The sequence below is a fragment of the Microcaecilia unicolor genome, chromosome 11, assembly GCF_901765095.1.
Source record: "Microcaecilia unicolor chromosome 11, aMicUni1.1, whole genome shotgun sequence".
Lineage (NCBI taxonomy): Eukaryota > Metazoa > Chordata > Amphibia > Gymnophiona > Siphonopidae > Microcaecilia > Microcaecilia unicolor.
The window spans coordinates 80,144,670-80,164,553 of NC_044041.1; the positions used below are offsets into that span (position 1 = coordinate 80,144,670).

The following is a 19,884-nucleotide window of genomic DNA, read 5'->3' on the forward strand; positions in this document are numbered from 1 at the left end:
GGTTCCCAAACCTAGCCTGGGGACCCTACAGGCAGCTGGATTTTCAGGATATCCATAATCAATATGCATGAGATCAATTTGCATATACTGAGACTCCATTACATGCCGACTGATCTCATGCTTATTCATTGAGGATACTCTAAAAGCTGAGCAGGAAATGGGATCCCCAGGACAGGTTTAGGAAGAAATGCTTTCAAATGGATATTCCTGTTGTAATCCTAAACCTCAGAGTTTTCTGAGTCTTGACGGTATATATCTGTTTAGTGTGCTGTTTATACCTGATAGTGCTTTAAGGTTGAGAGAATACAGAAGATGGAATTTAAAGGGTTATTCTCGCTCCTTTGCCCATGCCAGCTATTTTACGGTCAGTTCTGGTACTGACACTTTTGTCCATATTAGTTGATAGCTTTAATTTTTTGGACTGAGCACATTTTAGGGAAAAAAAAGAGTTGCTTGAAGCTTGAAGAAACAGCGTCTTCTGGGGGCCATTTTCCAAATGTTCTGAACTGAGATAATGGTCCACCCACCAACTCTACGCTACTTTCAAGCCAATGTTCTGGTGTAATGTTTGCTTTCAGATAGGATCCACTAGACCTGCCTTTTTCAGTGATGAGAAGAGTGTTTTGGAAGGTAGACCCATTACATTTTCACCTCTTTAGGTGTACTGGGACCAAAAGACATGCGCTGTTCCACAACATCTCTGTTAGGTGCCCTGGGAAAGGCAATTTCTAAACAGATAAATGGAAATTGCTACACGAGAGGATAGATTTCAAAAGGAAACTGGTCCCTTTTTTGAAAATGTCAGAATGAGGGTTTTACAAAATGAAATCCTCTGTATATATATTCTGGTCCAGTGGTTCCCAAACCTGGTCCTGGAATCACCCCAGCCAGTCAGGTTTTCAGGATACCCACAATGAATATCATGAGAGAGATTTGCATGTAGTGGAGGCAGTGCATGCAAATGTCTCTCATGAATATTCATGGTGGGTATCCTGAAAACCTGACTAGTAGGGTGCCTCCAGGACATGTTTTGGGAACCACTGTTCTAGTCCCTTTTCTTGCCCCTTCTTTTTCTACAATGTGAAGGGGGAGGGGTGGAAGGAAGCAATTTTCAGAATCTTTAGGCAGATAACACTGTTTTATCTACGTTGGGGCCAATATTCAGTGGAACATCCGGATAGGAGTGACTCCTACTCGGACAAGTCTGCTGACCAGGTCCTACCCAGATTTCAACCAGCACTACCCAGATAGTACCACTGAAAAGCCAGCCAGACTACCTCGGCAGTATCTAGTGGCAGAGTCCGGATGGAGCTGGGAGTTACCCAGTTAGCGGCAATATGGCGTCTGCTAACCAGGTAACTATCCTGATAGAGTTAGGAGAGCAGAAAGGCTGCCCTGACTTTATCCAGGTATCAGATTAAATATCACCAGTCCCTGGATAACTGCCGGCAGCTGCCAAAAAACTCAGATAGTCAGTGTCTGTAACTAGGTTCAAAAAGCCTGCAGCTTGTTGGAAGATTCATCTACAACCCTACTGATCTCTGCTTCTCCTGTATTAATCTACATCACCATTTTGGGGAGGATTCTATATAGGGTCACCCGAATTAGGTGCTCAGTTTGTGCATGGATCCAAGATTTGCACGCAAATTAATGGGTACGTTGGCCCTAAAAATCAATAATTGGTGTCAACAAATACTTAATTGGTATGTCATTAGAAGTTATGTGTGGACCTGCCCTATTCTATAACATGCACACCTAAATTTCATAACGTGCAACTCCAAAGGGGGCATAACCATGGGAGGGCATGATCAGGGCAAGGGCATTCCTAGAAATTATAGAATACCTACATTTGCGCACCTAACTGCCATTAGTTGGGGTACAAGCATTTACACCAGTCTTTGGCAGGGGTAAATGCTGGTGCTCAAAATTAGGCACCAAAATGCACGCTAAATTAGTATTCTATACAAGCTATTCTGTGTGAAATGGCCTTTAGAGAATTCGCGCTTAGCGCAGATCATCCCATTGCTTAACTTTGAACGACCTACACAGAATTCCCCCTTGTGTGTTTTAAGATGTCCCAGCCATACATTACATATTATTTGTCCTCCCCTCCCACCTCGCTTAAAATTACCCACCTAAAAATGCCAGTGTAAAATTGTTCAACCTATACAAACCTATGGTGAGAAAAAATACTGCGGTCTTGTATAAGATGCTAGGAATCCTACGCCTCCCCTCCCCAACACACACTTGTGCCCCTTAACTCCTTAAGCTGTTAGGACAAGCCCTATTATTAGTGCACAGACGATCTAACTGGTTCGTCAATGTTTCTCTAAGCAAAATGGAACCGGTTCTCTTCTTAATCCAGTTTTGGGCTTTGTGGGCTGTGAGGCCTACATGAAGAGGGTCTGCCTCTTCTGCCACTGCTAACCCCTGTTCCAGGAGGGCAGGGACTGCAGCCTTCTTATGGGCTGGGACGGCCTGGCTTCTGGTTCCACAACTGCTGCTACACCACTCCCAATGGTTCAGATGTGAGACGTAGCAAGGGAAGGAAAGGTTGTGGTTAATTCAATACCTTTCATGCAGACAAATCCTAAAGCCCTTTAAAACCTCAAAAAGACAGGAAAAAAAGGGGGGGGATGGTAATTTCATGAAAACACCAACACACATAACATACCTTAAGATCCGCCACTGTGCATAAATGGTAAGGGTGGGACCTGACTAGGTTTCATAGCTTTGTGCTCTACTCCTTACCTGTACCAATGCTCTGTGCCCTCTCTAGGAGGGAAAGTGGCCCCAGGATTGTGCAGAAATGGCACAGGCTTGTGGTCTCTTCCCAGCTCTTGTTTATGCAACAGTGTTCTAATACTGGGAACATGGGTGGCTGCCTCCACCAGTTCATCTAAGAATTGAGAAGCAGCCCTTTTTGCACTGACTGGATTAAAAAAACAAAAAAGCAGTCGTACAGCACCCATCCTGTCCACTGCTGTGTGGTTAGTCAGTGGCTGCTGGGATGCTCCATTGGCTAGAGCTAGTGAACTCATGCTTGTGGTGAATGCTGGGTGGCCCATGCCTTGCAGTGTCCATGCAGCCACTGTTTATGCATTGTATCGCATGACTTGCTGTCTGCAGTCAGTGTTCTGCCCTGAGGCAGCCTAGATGCTCCTTCTGCCCCTCCCCCCATTGTGGCACTCAACAGTCAACTGTTGGTTCCCATCAAAAACCATCTCAACCCACAGAAGGTGGTGTGTGGGCATCCTGTCCAATAAACACTGAAAAAAAGATGCTCTATTTTAGTTACCACCTCCACAGCACTCCTTTGTGGTGGAAGTTGATGGGTATGCCGGTGTATATCAAGTCTGTGCTGGATAACACGAGGTGGGGGACCTTGTCATCTTTCTTTCAAGTGGGGCAGCACTCGTTACAGACTTGTATGGCTTTTCCATGGTTGAAATGTGGCATCTTACTTGTCATATAAAACTGGAAAGGCTGGCGCATGGAAGGTATGGGGGGAAAGGAGAGGCGAACAATAGTTGGAGAAGTTCTTCCTACAGTTCTTCACTTAACTGCCTTCTTCAGCCGATCGCGTGTCAGACTTCAGCTTCACAAACTCCTTAGCCACTTCATCATGTTGCGTTGGGAAAGGATGCGTAGAGTGGTCAGTCCTGTCTCATTCATGTGGATCTTGCGCCCCAGAGGGAGCCAGCAGGCACAGCTGCCCTCTGTACAATGTCCCGCAACTGCATCACAGCGATGCCCACGGTCCTGTCTTCCCTGGCAAAGCAGTAATCTTTTACACAAATCTGCAGCTCATAGGACTCAGGCCTGCCTCATTGCCAAGTGTGCTATGAAGATGAGAGGAAAACAGGTCAGACTTGCCTGCACAGTTAGCTCCCTCCTTTCCTCCTCTCCCTCCCCCATCAAATCTATTTGATAGGGCTAACATAACCTATGCATCTACTTTTTTATTCACTAACTGGTCTACTTTTCATAAGAGACCTTACTGCATTCTGTTTATATTAATGATGATCATGCGATCGAGTGGTATAAAACCCAAAGACAAGCAAAACCCTACTGCAGAAACTAGTACCAAAAAAAATTAATCCCCTTTCCCTTTTGTTTCTGGCCCAGTCTTACAAAGCTGCTCATGTGTACAGTACGTACCCTTGCGATTTAAGCTCCATTGGTGGAGGCGACTTTGCATAGGTCAGTGGTCTGGCATTTGGTTCATTGCCTCATTTCTCCCCCTACCAAAAAAAGTGGGAGGAGGCAGAAAGTGTTACTCACAATTGGAAGCTTTCATTGTATTTGGGAAGCCCAGCTGTTGTTCTTTGACTTGGTGGCAAATTTCCGTTTCTTGGTCACTGAGATGGGGGCCAATCATGTTGACTTCAATGAAGGGTGCGAAAAATGCCAGAGGTCTGCCACTTGAGGTCATTAGCTGCCACAACTGTAAAATAAATACATAAATACATCAATGTGGTATCACTAACTCCTTTGTAACAGAAATTGAGGTGAGAAACATCCATCACTACAAGCAGCAGGAACTCAGGCCCTGTCTTTAAACTGAAGCACAATCAGAAAAATGTAAACGGACATTCAAATAACAGCAAGAAATAAGATATTAGCCCATTCGATAAATGGTGTCACAGAATCTAGTAGTTTGTGTGACTGTTTCATGTACCCACCTTTGACATTCACTTTGTGTTCACCCGTGCCTGGGTGTGGAACAGTTCAACGTGAATGGACACCTCCCCAACTGGGTTTTCCACACCAGATCCTGGTTGGCAAAAAAAAAAAATGAAAATGAGCAGCTTTACTAGGCTTAGGCTCACAAACAGTAGTTCAATGTCTTGCAACCACTGCTGCAGAACATTGAGGATTCAGCTGCATGCTGAAATCAGTTACTAACTGGGATTCAAACCACTGGTAGCATCAGGTCACACGATCTTTCCAAAGTGATAATAATGTGCATGCTTGGTTGACTCTAGCTTAGGCCAACTGCCGTTTTCTATGAGATTCCAATTTTTAAGCCATCAAAAATTGCTTCCACCTACATTAAGTTATAGTTCCAGAATGTAGGAGAGGAAATCATGTGACCTGAACACACCATAGAATCTTTCTCTCCTCCCAGTGGCTAAGTCCAACCCAATACTCTGTAATCCAATAGGCAACCCGCCCCCACTCCAGTTTGATGGTTTCTGTTCCGTGAGACATGCACTACTGGAAGGACCTGCAGTCTAGTGGAATTTCATGCGTGTACCAGGATTGTACCATTGACCCTAAGCAGTACAGTATATCCACAAAGAAAAAAAACTTCAAAGCATTATGCAATCTTTAAGAGGTAGAAACCCTTCATCATCATCATTCCAATTTCCAAAGACTATGGATCAGAGACCCAGAGCAGGACAAATTGCCCGTTGTCCCTCAGTGATGGGAAGGTTAGCTGGAATTTTGTCTGCATCTAGACTCCTGATGTTCAAATGATTACCTTAATGTAGGATTCACTGAATAGTCAGTAAAGTATATTTCTCCTATGCTTGGGACTGTAAGGATTCTGAGTGGCATGAAGTCCTTATGAACAGCGAGATACTGACTATCCCAGTACCACTATTAGCAGTGCACAAAACCTAGCTACCTACTTGTTTGAGTCTTTGTTTTCAACCCTCTGCTCCAAATAGCAAAGAAGTCTTGTCCTTTGAGATTCAAGCATGAAATTGTCAGAGGGTTGCTTTTGAAAACTGTCAGCTTTGTAGATGTGCTTCATGTTACCATGAATTTATCTCTGGCATTAATGAGGGAATAAGAGGGTACACAGGATATTCATGTTTAGTAAGGAGAATCATCTCGTCAATAAATCAGTGGGAAAGTGAGTTCTTTGGACTGCCACAGGCTGCTGAATAGAGAAACATACTACATACAAAGTATTGTGTAACTGAATAGATGTTAATCTTTTTTATGCAAATGCTTCTCCTGTTAGTAATTGGGGGTTGGGAGGGCGCTGCATGGTGAAGAGTTGGATCAAACCCGGTTAATCCCATGGTCTTAAACGACCCCAACAGAAGATAGGGAGAGGAGGAAGGAATGAAGGAGGGGGGGGGGGGAGAGAGAGAGAGCGAACAACCAAGGAAGTAAGAAGGGGAAGAGCCTGAAAGACCACAACATGAGACGGGTAGGGGAAGTAGCATTATGAGGGGCTAGGTGAGAAGACAAGAAGAGTCTCTAGAGGGAAGGAGAGTGAAGGGGGAAATAATCTCTAGAGTAAGGGTTTTCAACTCTTTCCTCAGGACACATCAAGCTTGTTTGGTTTTCAGGATTCCACAATGAATATACATATGAAAGATCTGCAGGCACCACCTTCATTGTATGTGGGTCTCTAATGCATAACATAGGCAGCCATGACCCCCCCCCCCCCCTTCCCTTCCTGTGCCATTTTTAACTCATGCTTATCTCGTCTTACTCAACAGGAGATGGTATAGCTTTGCCCAAAAAGATTGATCTGCCACACAGCTTCATATTGGTAACACTTTAGGCCAGTTTTGTTTTTAATTAAGAATTTTCAAATGTACATTTCAACATTTATGAAACAAGATAAGGAATACAAAAGCTGGCATATATACCATCTTATTAATAAGAAAATATAACCTTCTAGCTCACATCATGACCAGGCCACCATTTATTGAGCCGTCAACATGCAATGAAAACAACCTAGTACCCGAGCCATCTGGTAAATTTTTATTAATCACCCTGTCCTGCCTGTCGTGAAAACCTAGCAAGGCCGTCATTATGTCCAATGATGAGTGTGGTAGACGGTGGCACCCATTGTGAAGCAGGGCGGCCCCATCCCGTACCCCAACAGGCTCGAGCGTGAGTTCTGCATTGTTTCAGGGGTATACCAGCCCTGCAAGTAGGGCACCCTCTCACAGTCAATCTCTGTCTCTAGTCCATCTTGTTACCATCTGGCTCAGGTACACCCGCTGCTGCAACAGCTGAAGTTTCTGGGTCATGTTGCTCTAGGATGGGTGGGTTGGGACGCTGAACACTTGTTGAAAAGGTGAATATGTGCCTTGTAGGTGCAGCCTATAATGGCTACATCCAGCTCCGATCGTCCCACTCACTCTTGGTTGCGGAGCAATGATGTAGAGGTGATCCTTGCTGCTCCTGTGATAGCTGGGAGCCATGTGTGTGTGGGGGGGGGGGGGGGGGGGGGCAAAGTGGCATGGCGCCCTGTTATCTCTGGCTGCTGTGCACTGTGGCCTGCTGCCTCCACATATTCATTGGTGATTATCCTGAAAACCTGATCAGCTGGGTGTGTCCTGAAGATTGTTCTAAAGTGGTGGTGGAGAGGGAAGGGAAGGGTGCAGAAAGGGTATGAAAGATCTGGAAGCCTAGGAAGCAATGTAAAGTGATGAGACTATGGAAGATGAAAGAGAATTTATAAATGGAATTGGGGAGAAGTTGAAAGAGGGGGGAAATGAGAAGCTGGGTACAGGGGAAGAGACTGTTGGTTGCCAAGAGAGACTGATGGCAGGGAAGAAGCTGGAGTTAGTGAGGGAATGAGGGAAGAAGTTAGATGAGAGTTTGGGAGGTGGTGAATACTGAGAGTGAGTGAAAAATAGTGAGAATAAGCAGGGAAAGGAGAGAGACAAGACAATGGGTGGGTTGGAGAGGGAGTGAGTATGGTAGATGAAAAGCTAGTAGGTTCATGAGAGGTGAAAGGAGGGAGACTGAGAGAAGGGAAGAAGGAGGGATAAAACCCAAGTGAAGAAATAAAGAAGAAAAATGGACACAAGTCTAAGAAAAGTTAATGTCAGACAGATGTAGAGAACGGAAGAAGACTTGAAGGAGACGAAATGGAAAGGAGGCCCTGGAAAAAGAACTTTGAATGCTAGTACAAGATAAGTGAAAAATACAAACAGAAACCAACAATTTGAAAAATAAAATGCCTAGAAAAGAAGAAATATTTTTAGGAACTGGAATGTGTCAGCTGTGGGAAATGTGCATTTTTCCCCATTTTGCACAGTACAAAAGGAAATGCATTTCTGTTTCTCGTGTTTCTAGTATTGCACAGCTTATAGAGTCTGGTTTCTTGGAGGTTCTCATTTCTAAATTTTCATCTTCTATTCTATTACTTGTAAAGGTCTGTGTAGGGATCTACAGTAGGCCTGATTGCTCTACTTTTCCAACAGGAAGTGGATTGGTGCTTTTGGGTCCAGTAATATTTACAGTTATTCTGTTAACAAAATTGTAAGTTTTATGTTAAATTGTACCTGCTGTACACCACCCTAGGTGAATCTCTTCATAAAGGTAGTTAAAGTAAGTAAGTAAGTAAATAAATAAATAAATAAGTAGGGTTGATGCAATTTTGAGTTCTGGGTCTGTGTTCTTTTGCAGGGTTCTATGTTATTTTGCAGGGTTTGGCAATGGAATTAGAGTGGTATTACAATTTTGAAATTTGTTTGTATTATAAGTTATAAGGGGACTAGCTCTATTGGTGGGGAATAGAGATTGTATGCTCCAAGACAGGAGAAGTAGGTTTTATTCTGGCATTCTGTCTAATCTTGTATAGAATCCAGACTTCATTCCCTTAATAGAAGAATTTGTTGAATGATGTTCTCTTAGGCTTTGGTGGCTATCAGGATTGTTGCAGTCGTCTCGGTCATGCCAAATCTGGGTAAGTGGAACCAATGCTTCAGCCATAAAACCACAGCATGATGGCTGAAACGTCAGTTCCACTTACTCGGATGTGCTATACTCTTGTTGACTATTAAGCACTGGGTGGCTGAAGACTGGGGGGGAGGGTTGCTTATGCATAGAAAATCCTGCATACTTTTTCTTGTAGTATCGTGGAGGAGGGGATCTATGTTGTGTGGAAATGTCACTTTGGCTTTCTCCTTTCTACACCTAGTTTGTAGCCACTTTAAATACTTTGGTCTACAGATGACACTACTTTGTCCATACACATGTGCTATAAGCATAGGGTGTGTTATCAACCAGTGCTAATATTATGCCGGTCCCTGGTCTTCTGCTACTTTTTCACCCATGCAAGTGATAGTTTTCTTTCTCCCTATCAGCCAACACCCCCCCCCCCCCCCCCCCCCCCCCCCCCCCCCATGTTCAGTCAATCTTGTCGTTCCTCCTTTTCACTAGATTCATTCTGTCTCATACCACTCTGCTTGGTTTAGCATTTTGGCCTTTTCTCCGTGGAACGCTTTACCGTGATACTTTCATTCTGAAACTGGCTTCCTTAAAATTTAAAGCCCTACTGAAAGCATATTATTTCCATTGTGTTTTTCCTTTTGCTTAATCCACTCGGCCTCGCAGTAGCCTCTTCCTCTTGTCTCACCAGGGCCTTGTCTATTGCACTTCCTCCCTCCCTTTCATATCCTTTAATAGGTAATTTGGTCATGTATTCCCCTTCCCTTATAATTACTTGTTTGTAAGCTAGCCTCCTTAAGTATCTTTCTTGACCCCTTTTCATATTTTTACTTTTTGTAAACCTTTTAGATGTTCCCACTATTTGCGGTATATTAAATAAAGATGAAATGTAAAGGATAAAAGCTGTGAAAACCAGAAAATTCATTGTTCAGTCATATTCTCAATGGTGACACGGACTCTTGTCCTCAAAAGCTCATGCCTCCATAAAGCAGTGTATAAAGTGCCACCAGCCTCTTTGTCGGTCAGAACTTCCAAGCTATTCAGCTCCAAGACGGAGATTTTTGGGCCAGTCCTGGATTTCTGGCAACCTCATCGTGAAGCATTATGGGATCTGATTTCAATGGGTAGAATCAGGGACTACAAATCCCACACTGCTTTTAGGATGTGAGTTTAAAACTAGGAATGGCCAACAAGTCTCCCTCCTGCAACTGGGTAATTTGACTGCTCCTCTTGAAAACTAAGTTTGACTCTATACAAAATTGGGACATGTGGATAGCAGGAGCAGTAATGCTACACCTATGGATTGTGTCAGATGCAGGACTCAGGTTATTGGCAAGGATCCTTTGTTTGAATTTAGAATCCTATGTACACAGGTTGGTGCATCTCCTGTTAGCCTGCTGCACTGCATTCCCGTTATGATAGCAAACACCGGCTACACCTTCTACACAAAAAGGGGTCAAATTAGCACAAGTTCAACTCACAAGCAATAGTGCCAATTATCAAGTCTTCAACCCTGGTCACTGTGTAACTATGCATTTAAAATCAGCTGCCCAAAAGCAAATCTTCAATTCCCTTCAGCTGCCTCTGGATTTTTGAGGGCTGCAGTAGGAAATTTTACGCATTTGGAAAAGGGATGTTTGCCTACATGCGACATTAACAATTGACGTTTGGGGAGGTTAGGAGGGAGGGGAGGGAGTTAGGGGTTGTATACTGTTTTATCTTGTTAACGATGGGTGTTTTTATAGTACAGTATAACCATGATGTTATCCTACTGGTTCCTATATGATGTTATATATTTGTAAAAGATATGACACTTTGATATTTAATGTACTTGCTTAATAAAACAAATTCAAATATATTAGGGGAGAAGGGGATTTCAGGGGAACTGTGCTAATCTGGAAGACTCACATGTCTAGGCTGTGCATTTGTAAGCACATCTAAATGTATTTCATAATAAGTCGATTTCAGCACGTTAACCTAAGAATGAAGTCGATTAGTCTGTATTTCATGTTCCAGTTCATTTCAAGGCATTATGTATGAAACCTCGGGGCGGGGGGGTGGGGGGGCGGGGTAACCAGTAGCACAAGCTAACAATGATTGGAAGTTGTACCCTGTGCATATCCGTAATGTTTTAGTAACTGAGACACTGATAGGGGAGTGATACTTAAATATGTCACCCTTCCTTTCCCTACAGAGAGGTACAGTTTCCAAGTACAGTCCTTAAAACCCAGAGTTAGTTTTCCCCCTGTTGCTGACTCAAGCATGGGGCCTGGCACAGAAATGTCTCCCTTTATATTTTTGTGAAGACAATTAAACTACAAATGTTTCTGAAAGACACACAGGTAGGGTTGAAGCCTTGACAACTGCTGCTACTGTTCACAGATTTCAAAACGTTTGCTAATTCAACGTTTTAGTTATATAATAGTAATACACTAAGATGTGTGTGCGCTGTTTGCTACCTCCCATGTGTCTAATGTGGGCGAGTGTTTTTGAAAAGAGAAAGTCTCAGGATCCATAGTCTTTTTGCCCTTTGGCTTCTTGCCAAGATCTTACTGGAGCTCTTGCGTTAAATCACATGCTCAGCTTTACCAAGTCCAAACAAATGAAACTTAAAATGCACAACGCAAGCACTAGGTAAATGGAATGGGGACAGAGCTGGGGGAGGGGGACAAATTAGTAAATCAAAGAGCAATCTCTGATGCAACAAGCACTATCAGGCAAATGCAGGTGCAGGGTCAGCACCCATTCCCCTATCTCATTGGGTTGCACTGGTTCAGTTTGCTAAGGAGAGTGAACATCTGGAACAAGGCTAGCACAAGTATACCAAGGATACAAGATAGAGACTAGAATTTTGGGGGGGACTGCTCCTGAAGGAGTAATCAAAACGGAGACCTTGTCAAGCAGCTTCTCGCTGTGCTACTAAAAAGGTGTCAGCCTTGGTGGAAACCAACATGTATCACTGATGCGGTATCCCCGTGAGGGAACCTGTTTATTTGATTTATTGTTGAGGATTGAATACAGGATATGGATAGTTCATGTTATTTAATTACACTTATTTGAGTTGTTAGCATTTGATGGGTTCTATGATGTAAGGAGAGCACTACGAATGACCTATTCACAGATCAATGGCTCTCAGACTTGGATGAGTCCTTACTGAAGACCCTCCACATTTCACATAATGTAATCATTTTATACACTTGTATTCATTCTCTATATTTGGACTAGAGTGTGGGTTTTTCTATTATATGAAAGCACAAGTATACAGTACTGGTAAGCTGCTCATGTCCATCCATTTCCCTTTCATGTTCTCACAGAGTTCTAGTAATTAAAACAAGCCCCCAAAGTGAGGTTAAATGAAATATCTGGACCCTTTAGACCTGCACCCATACAGTCATCTCATAGACTTGAGCTACAGTGGTCTGAATGGGCTAGCAGTGACCTGCTTGGAACTGCCCCTGCCAGATCCTTGGTGTCCTTGGTAAGTGATGGGTTCAAATGTTGACCTAGAAGGTCAGGTTCCTTGTATGTCGCACCCCATATTGAGAAAAAAAATCAAAGGGCCCTTTTCCTAAAGTTTGGTATAATTTGTAGTTACCACAGTTTAACACAGGAATTTACTATACAGTAACTAGGCATTTTCAGAATTTATCATTATAGCAAATTGGCACACTAAAATAGCATATAGAATGGAAGCACTGTGCCTACTGGAAAAGTGGGAAGCAGACAATGGATCTTCACAAAATCATGGGACTGCTGTTATAGAATACTAACTCAATGCCCAATTTTTGGCACCTAACTTTAAGCAAACTGTATTGGATTAACCCTTAACCCCCCAGATTCTACGTATCGTGCCTAGTATTCTGTGCCGAAATCCAAGCGTATTCTATAACAATGTGTGTAACTTTAATTGGCTTAACAAGCTAATCGGTGTTGATAAAGGTGTTAATGAGCAATAATGAACATTAATTAGCAATAATTAGAATTTACGTGCACAACTTGCAAAGTGTATTTTGTAATGCACTGCGCTTAAATTCTAATGCACACTGCTGAAAAGGGGCGTTGCTATGGGTGGAGAAATGGGCGCTTCATGGGCTTTCAAAAATTTACGCGCACTGGTATAGAATATGCCCCTCTGCACCTAAATCTACATGTCGGCATTTACGCCACGTTTCCCTTGGTATAAATGAATGCACATAGTTTTAAGCGCTGTGATAGCAAGTCAGCATATTCTATATACTGTGCCTAAATATAGACACCGCTTACAGAATACACTTAGGCGGAAATTTATTCTGCGCAGAGTTTTCAGGTGCCATATATAGAATCTGGCCCTAAGTGCTTAATGCGTTTAGACAAAGGTCCTCGTATCACCAATATTAGTGGCTTCTGTGCCTTGTGACCAAAGCATTAATCCATCACTTGACTTCATCTTCCTCAGCGATGGAGACACTAGGTTTTACTTTAAATAGTGCTAGCTTGTTGAAGTTGCAAACGCTTCCTTAGCAAACGTAATCTGCCATACATCTCTTGCGGGAGAACTGCATACTGGGCTAGCAAAGAACCACCCAAATGTAAAAATAAAACTGTCTCAGATCACGCACACACATGTATATACAACTTAAACAGGCCTCCATAGGCACTTAAGACAGATAACAGGACAGAGTGTCTTTGGGAAGGGAGGGTGAAAAAGCTTTGTCCGGGCAGAACAGAACGTCATTAAATAGTCATCTTTGGAATTGTTTCTTCAAAATTAAAAATGTTATAAAAAATTTTTGTTTTATTGTATGCCAAGATAAATCGAAACAACCAAGGCTGGAAAGAAAGTAGGACTTTTAAGATGCTCCTAATATAGGTTAATGCATCTTTGTGGAAAACCCACATTCTTCATTGCGTTGAAGAATGAGATCCTGTAGGTGGGTAGAAAAGCAGGTTTCAATGCCTCCTCCCTGGATCAGGCACAGCTCTGCATGAACCAAAAATCAAGGAGCCTCTTTACAAGAAGTAGCTCTTTTTTACATCTGGGTGATTTTTTTTTATTGACTTGTTAGTTAGCTGAGCTCAGCTCTTTTTTAAAAAAATTTTTAATCTGAATTGTGTGGGAGGTTTTCTTTTCACATACCCCTTTCAGGATAAATTTCTTCACTAAGGGTAAACCTAATACCTTTTCCACCATGAACTAGTAAAAGTAAAGAAAGAATGGAGAGAGACAAAGAAGGAGAGGAAGGAAAATACAATGAGAGAGTTCACAGAGAGGCAAGTCTGCAGTCTCGAGACATATTTACGAATAATGTACAGACACATGTGCTGATAAGTTGCTCAAACCCCATGTGGTTCAGCACCATCAGTAGGACTGAGGAAAGTGGTTTTAGTCCCCTGAGAAGCACATGTCCTGCAAACACATAGCATTACTGAGATAAATACAATGCAAGTCAGTACAGAGTCAAGGAAAACAGTCCTAAGAAACACTGCTGCCATTCTTTATCAAGGGATTTAATGGGCTTACCCACCTGGTTCCCAGGCCCAACCAGTCCTACTTCTAAAGCCATTGCTTCTTAGAAACACTGAACTTATAAGCTTGTAGATGTAATGGGATGAAGCCAGGACCAGCTCTTTGTTTCCCTTCCAGAAGACTTGGGGCTACCATGTGGTTGCTCATCCTAGATTGAGCAAATGGGTTGCTCTGATCCTGGTTTTGCCCTGTTGCCTAAATGGGTTTGTATTTTTCCCCCACCCCCTTGATTTATCTAGGAAAAAAATATTTATTTAGCCTATTTATGTCAACTTGGGATGAGGTGGGAAGCCTAAACCAGTCAAAGAAACAGGACTTCCCCCTAATTTTGATATATGTGGGTAATTTCCCTCAATCACAACCGGCAGGAGCTATTCTAATTTGGAGTAGAGACTGCTCCTTTTTCCCAATAATGGGGATGTTAAATCATTGTCAAAAAAATGTTTAGGTGCTAATCCAGTTAGATAGACGTGTATTTTGAATATGGGCAACCCAACATTGAAGGTGACCAGACCTGAAGTGACCTACAAATACAGGTGAAAGAGGGTTGAAAGATAGTAGTTAAGAAAGCTGACGATAGGTTGAGTTAAAGGATAGCAACTGGGGAGCTGATTGTGGGTTGGTTGGTTTTGAAAGACAGTGGTGAAGAGAGCTGATACTGGTTTGAGTATAGGTATTTATATGCTCATCTACCCACAGTGGAAGAATAACAACTGGATGGGCCAATTTTGTCTTTGATATCCTTTATGATGTGGCAATGTATGTACAAGCTCTACAGACCACATACATAGAGCCTATCCTTCCTTGCCACCTCTGGAGCAATCTCTGAGCTACTATACCCTGAACAACAGGTACACACCACCTACCTCCTAAGTCTACTGATCAGCAAGCAATGAAAACCTCTCAGCAATGCCAGGAAGGCTTCTGCCATTCACATAGCAAGCCTCCATGATGCCAAGAGCTGAGACTCACCCTGAGATGACTGCGTCTGAACAAAGGTTTTAATTAGCATGTCAGTCGCCTGCATGTAGAGTGAGAGTGCAGAGCGCAGAGAGAGCAGCTCAGGGCTCTTCTCCAGAAAGGTCTTTTTCAAGCCAACTCCACCTGCATGAAAATATTGCTGGGGAAAAAAGAGAGAGAGGCCAATGTTACAATGGAAGCAGATGCATGTGGTTGGCATCTTACCCTGATTTTCAGGCTGATTAGCAGAGTTGCATCTGATGGAGCCACTAGTGCTTATCACTTGCTTATCACACTGGTTGCCAATGCCACCTGCATGACAAATTCCCCTGAGGCAGCACCACAGGTTCCAAGGAATGATGTGGGGCGGGGCAAGGGCAGGGGGGTGCTTGGCTAGTGGAAAGTAGGCCAGGGCCACAAGTGCTAGATTCATCATCTAGTTCACTCTTTACTCTGGGAGACATTTTCTGAGGTGTCACAATGGCAAAGTCATCTGTGTCAAGACTGCAGATGCAGAAAGGCTAAATTATCAGATTACCTTTATCGTGTCCAAGGCAAGTTCCACCACTGCACACTGCTTGGGGGTCAGGCTTTTTGCTTCCTCTCGCACCATGTGGTCCTGAAACAGACTTTCTATTAGTTGATATTGAAATCATAGCCTCTCTCTTACTCACTGTTGTCAGAGACCCACCATCTCTCTCAGCAACACAAGAGGCTTTCACCTCCTCTAACGGCAAAACTCATGCCCCGATGATCAGAAGCAAACGTGGGCACTAGAGGCCAATAGTGCCATACTAGCACCCATGTTTGCTCCTGCCCAATAATCAGAGCCAGAAAGTGCGTGTAACAATGCACTCGCTGGTTCTGAACTAAATGGGCATGCAAATGCATGCTAAACCGGGCATTACCTATTCCTCCCCAATGCTCAGCAGGCAGCACATCAAACACTGGTGCTGCTCCTGAAGCAAACCCTACTCCAGCTCAGAGCTGGCATTAGGGTTTTGCAGAGCTTTGGGGAGGAATGGGGAGCATGTTAGCAGGCCCCCATCCCACCCAATAGAATCCAAACCCAAACCCAACCCGAACATGGAGCCCAACCTGCAGGAGACCCAACCCCCCACCCGAGCCAGCAACCTGGGGGCTGGAGGCCCGGTGGACCTCCAATCCCCCCGACCCCCCTGACATAAGGGCACGGGGGGGCTGGAGATCCACTGGATCTCCAGCCCCCCCTAACCCCCTCGCCTAGAGGGCGGGAAACATATGGTAAATACCTTAAAGGTAGTGCTCAGGGGGTAAGGATTTATTCTGCAGTGGAAAGAAAGTTCTCTAGAACATGGTTTGAGAGTCAAAGGGAGCAGAGTGAGGAGTGATGACAGAAGATATGCCTTTGCAGCAGAGGTAATGGATGTATGGAACAACCTCCCAGGGGATGTGGAGTAGATAAAAAGAAGAGAAGTTGAACTCAAGGAAGCAAGGGCTAAGCAAAGATTCATGTCTGCAGGAAACCTGAAGGGCTCCAGTGCAGCCTCCTATCATCAGCCCAGTAATTTATTCTTAGAAAGCTCTTTTGTCATATGTCTCTCTCACCACACTTACCTTGAGTTTTGAGAGTTGCCCCCAGCTCCTTGGCTGCATTGAAGATCATTTGTGTGCCCTGCAGGAGAAAACAGGACAGAACAGCCAAGAGCATTAGAAAAATTTTCAACAGTTACTGATGTAATCTTTATAACCCTCTGGAAATTGTTTTTAACCTAGTGGATTCCTATTTGTCTTTCTGTGTACTTAGAGAAGACATATTTCATACATGAGACTGAATGTGTTGGAAAGAAGGTGATATAGGTTGACCTATTGAAACTCTTGTAGTGCAGGAAAAGCTCTGAGAATCTCTATTTTCTCATGGGAGGTTTAAAGAATGTTTTTCCTTGCTCATAAGCACCTCAGTGGTGCCCTTTTATCACCTGGAATGAAGATGTATGGTGGCTGCATTAGACCTCTTTGATACACATTAATAAGCAAGTTGTAGGTGACACCTTTTCATGGGATTAATTAACTGTAGTGAGCTATCCGGGGCTATGGTATGTTTTGTTCTGATGAAGGAAGTAGAGTTCTGACAAGCTTGTCATAGATATATGACGTTTGACTCATGAAAAGGATTAACAAAAAGTTATAGGTGATATCTTATTTACATATCACTGGAAATCAAACGCAAGATTTACATATAGATTAAAGCTAGGGTCAGAAACTGCAATTTAAATGTTTATTATTAGGAGTAGGCATTCCAAAGTCAGATGCTGGAGGATATAAACTTGTCTTTTATGAATATGCCCCTGATGATGCTGGACTAGGACCAAAGTGCTGATTCAACCATGCAGTTGTGTGTGTCTGCAGGAGTGATGGACGGCAGCTTTACAGAGGCAGACTGTGATACCCCGGGTGAGGATTGTGGGCTAGCCCTGTGACTAACACAGCTGGAGAGGCTACTCCAGACAACAGACAATGATCAGAAAGTAGGAGAATGTAAGAGTGTGGTGCTACACTTTGGGATGGGAACACCTAAACATCGACAGAGTAGTTCATTTTTTTATGAAGAGTTGCTTCACTTTAAGAGACAAACCATCACTTCAGTGAGAGACAGGAAGTGAAGCTATTTCCTAAAAGCTTGATTAAACACTTAAAGCTGGGGTTTGGACAGTGCTCACCAACATGCCTACTGCTGATAAGAATACATTAACTTTCAAGATTATTTAGCATTTGATATACTGCTAATCAAGCTAATATAAAAGCTGTTTGCTGTACTAGTTTAAATAAAAGGCTACAATAATTAACATATAATAAAGCAAGCTGCCCTTCTCTTATCCCACCCCATGCCTCTTACACCATTCCTTGTTAATTAACCCTGAGCACCAGGAATGTAAGCAAGTGTCTGGTACTAGCTTTCCTTTGGTCTTATTTCTGGAGCATCATTGTTTGAGAGTGGAGGGATTCTTGTCTTTCCCTCCTTCCAGCCCAGTTAATTCATGGCAACAAATAGCAGACAGAAGAGCTCAGAGTGTGCAAAATCAAATAGGACATGACAGAAGAGTGCCAAGGAGGCAACACAGACACAGACAGGTTCAAGAACTGAGGGATATAGGGGCAGGTCAAAAAGCAAGCTGCTATTCAAACTCTCTCAGGCTTCTTGCCATCTGAACCCTTTTCTGAAACACACCCATATTGTTGCTTAAGCAGCACACAGCAAACATATATTTTGTAACTTTGCAAGACTGTACATCGAGCTTACCAACCAGAAGTCAAACTGAACTGCACAAAAGGATACCAAACACCATGTCAACAGACAAAGTGGTCAAAGACCAGAGTCCAGATGCTGGAGGGGCCTAGTGAAGGCTTTGCCCACCCCCACTCCCCAATCCTTCAGATAGTCAAGCTGCTCCAAAGCCCTTCTCTGTATAGGTTTGGCATTAGTACATAGCCCCACAAAATGCTCTTGTGCTAGACACACCCATACTATACTACCAAAATGCCTTTGGATCAATTATTTGAAAGATTTGCAGATTTCTTCCCTTGTGTAAGAATAAAAGGAAGAAGAGTACAAGGCAACCTGAATTCTTAATGCTCTAGACATATACACTCAACACCAGTTACGCATCACATGCATACACAGCACATCAGCCCTGGATAGGTCTATGGTAGCCAGAGATGATAATTCCAACTGCTTCTCTGACTGTTAATGGTGTTTTGAGGGAGAATTTCATTTAAATGTTAAGGCCTTATGGTCAGTGATGCAAGAACATAAATAACTCTCTGAGTCAGACCAATGGTCTGTTGAACCCAGCATCCTATCTCCAACCACGGCCACTGTGGGTTGCTTGGAAGAAACACCCAACAAATGCTAACAGGGAGATGTATTGCTCATTCTCAACTTCTGGAAGGAAGAAGTGATAATGACATTCCTCAAGCCCACCCAGCTATGAGTTGTTTACTGAACTGTCCACCAGAAATTTGCTCAAATCCTCCAGCTGCATGGCCAGCTTAAATATCAGCCATACTAAGCAGTTGCCTAGGGCAGGACCTTCTGGTGGGTGCAAAGAGCAGCAGCAGGCAAAGCAAAATAATAGGTCACAACAATCACCTTAATTTAAAGAACCATCAGGTATACCTAGAGGTATGATGAGAAATAGTCCGTTTACCCAGATAAATAGGTTTTGAAATTTGCTCTCATTATGTGTGAATAATGTCTAGTTTTGAATTTTTATACAATTGGTCTGGAAGGGGTGATGGGTTGATATGATTGTTGAGTTTACTTTTCAAATCTCAGGGGAGGCCTAGGGGGCCTGAAGGGTAATTGACAGGCAAGGCTGAAGTACATCTAGTACCCTTGCACAGATTCTGTTCCTCTCCTTCTATCTTGACAACCACAGGAGGATGGTATTTTATTCTGTCCCCAAACCAGATGGAAAAAATCCACTGAACGTTCAAAAAATGCATCATATAACAACATAACAGTGGAAACACAGGTCTAAAAATGTTTCAGTCCTTTGGGAGAAAAGACCTCATATGACCAGCATCATAGATGAAACGCCACATGTTATTTTAGTCATCATAACTTCAAAGACTTTCTTTTAATCATAGGTGTTTTGCTTGTATTATAATTTGTCCCACCAGCATTCCCGTGCCTGCCTGTTGAATGAAGTCTCTTCTCTGTTCAGGGCCTGTATGACTCATGTCTGAATCTCCAGCAAAGTCAGGGCTGCATAGAACTTCTC

At 43.2% G+C, this 19,884-nt stretch overlaps 1 protein-coding gene across 1 annotated transcript in view; it reads right to left on the reverse strand.

Moving 5' to 3' along the window:
• Positions 1 to 3,559: 3,559 nt before the first annotated feature.
• The window catches only part of LOC115480934 (protein unc-13 homolog A-like), a 195,716-nt gene continuing 179,391 nt past the window's right edge, over positions 3,560 to 19,884 (reverse strand). The window contains 15 exon segments of the mRNA XM_030219919.1: positions 3,560 to 3,627; positions 3,630 to 3,719; positions 3,722 to 3,823; positions 3,826 to 3,842; positions 4,285 to 4,310; positions 4,312 to 4,356; positions 4,358 to 4,399; positions 4,401 to 4,447; positions 4,686 to 4,724; positions 4,727 to 4,777; positions 13,772 to 13,828; positions 15,134 to 15,281; positions 15,660 to 15,740; positions 16,718 to 16,738; positions 16,740 to 16,775. Of these exon segments, the coding sequence (XP_030075779.1) occupies positions 3,560 to 3,627; positions 3,630 to 3,719; positions 3,722 to 3,823; positions 3,826 to 3,842; positions 4,285 to 4,310; positions 4,312 to 4,356; positions 4,358 to 4,399; positions 4,401 to 4,447; positions 4,686 to 4,724; positions 4,727 to 4,777; positions 13,772 to 13,828; positions 15,134 to 15,281; positions 15,660 to 15,740; positions 16,718 to 16,738; positions 16,740 to 16,775 (870 nt within the window).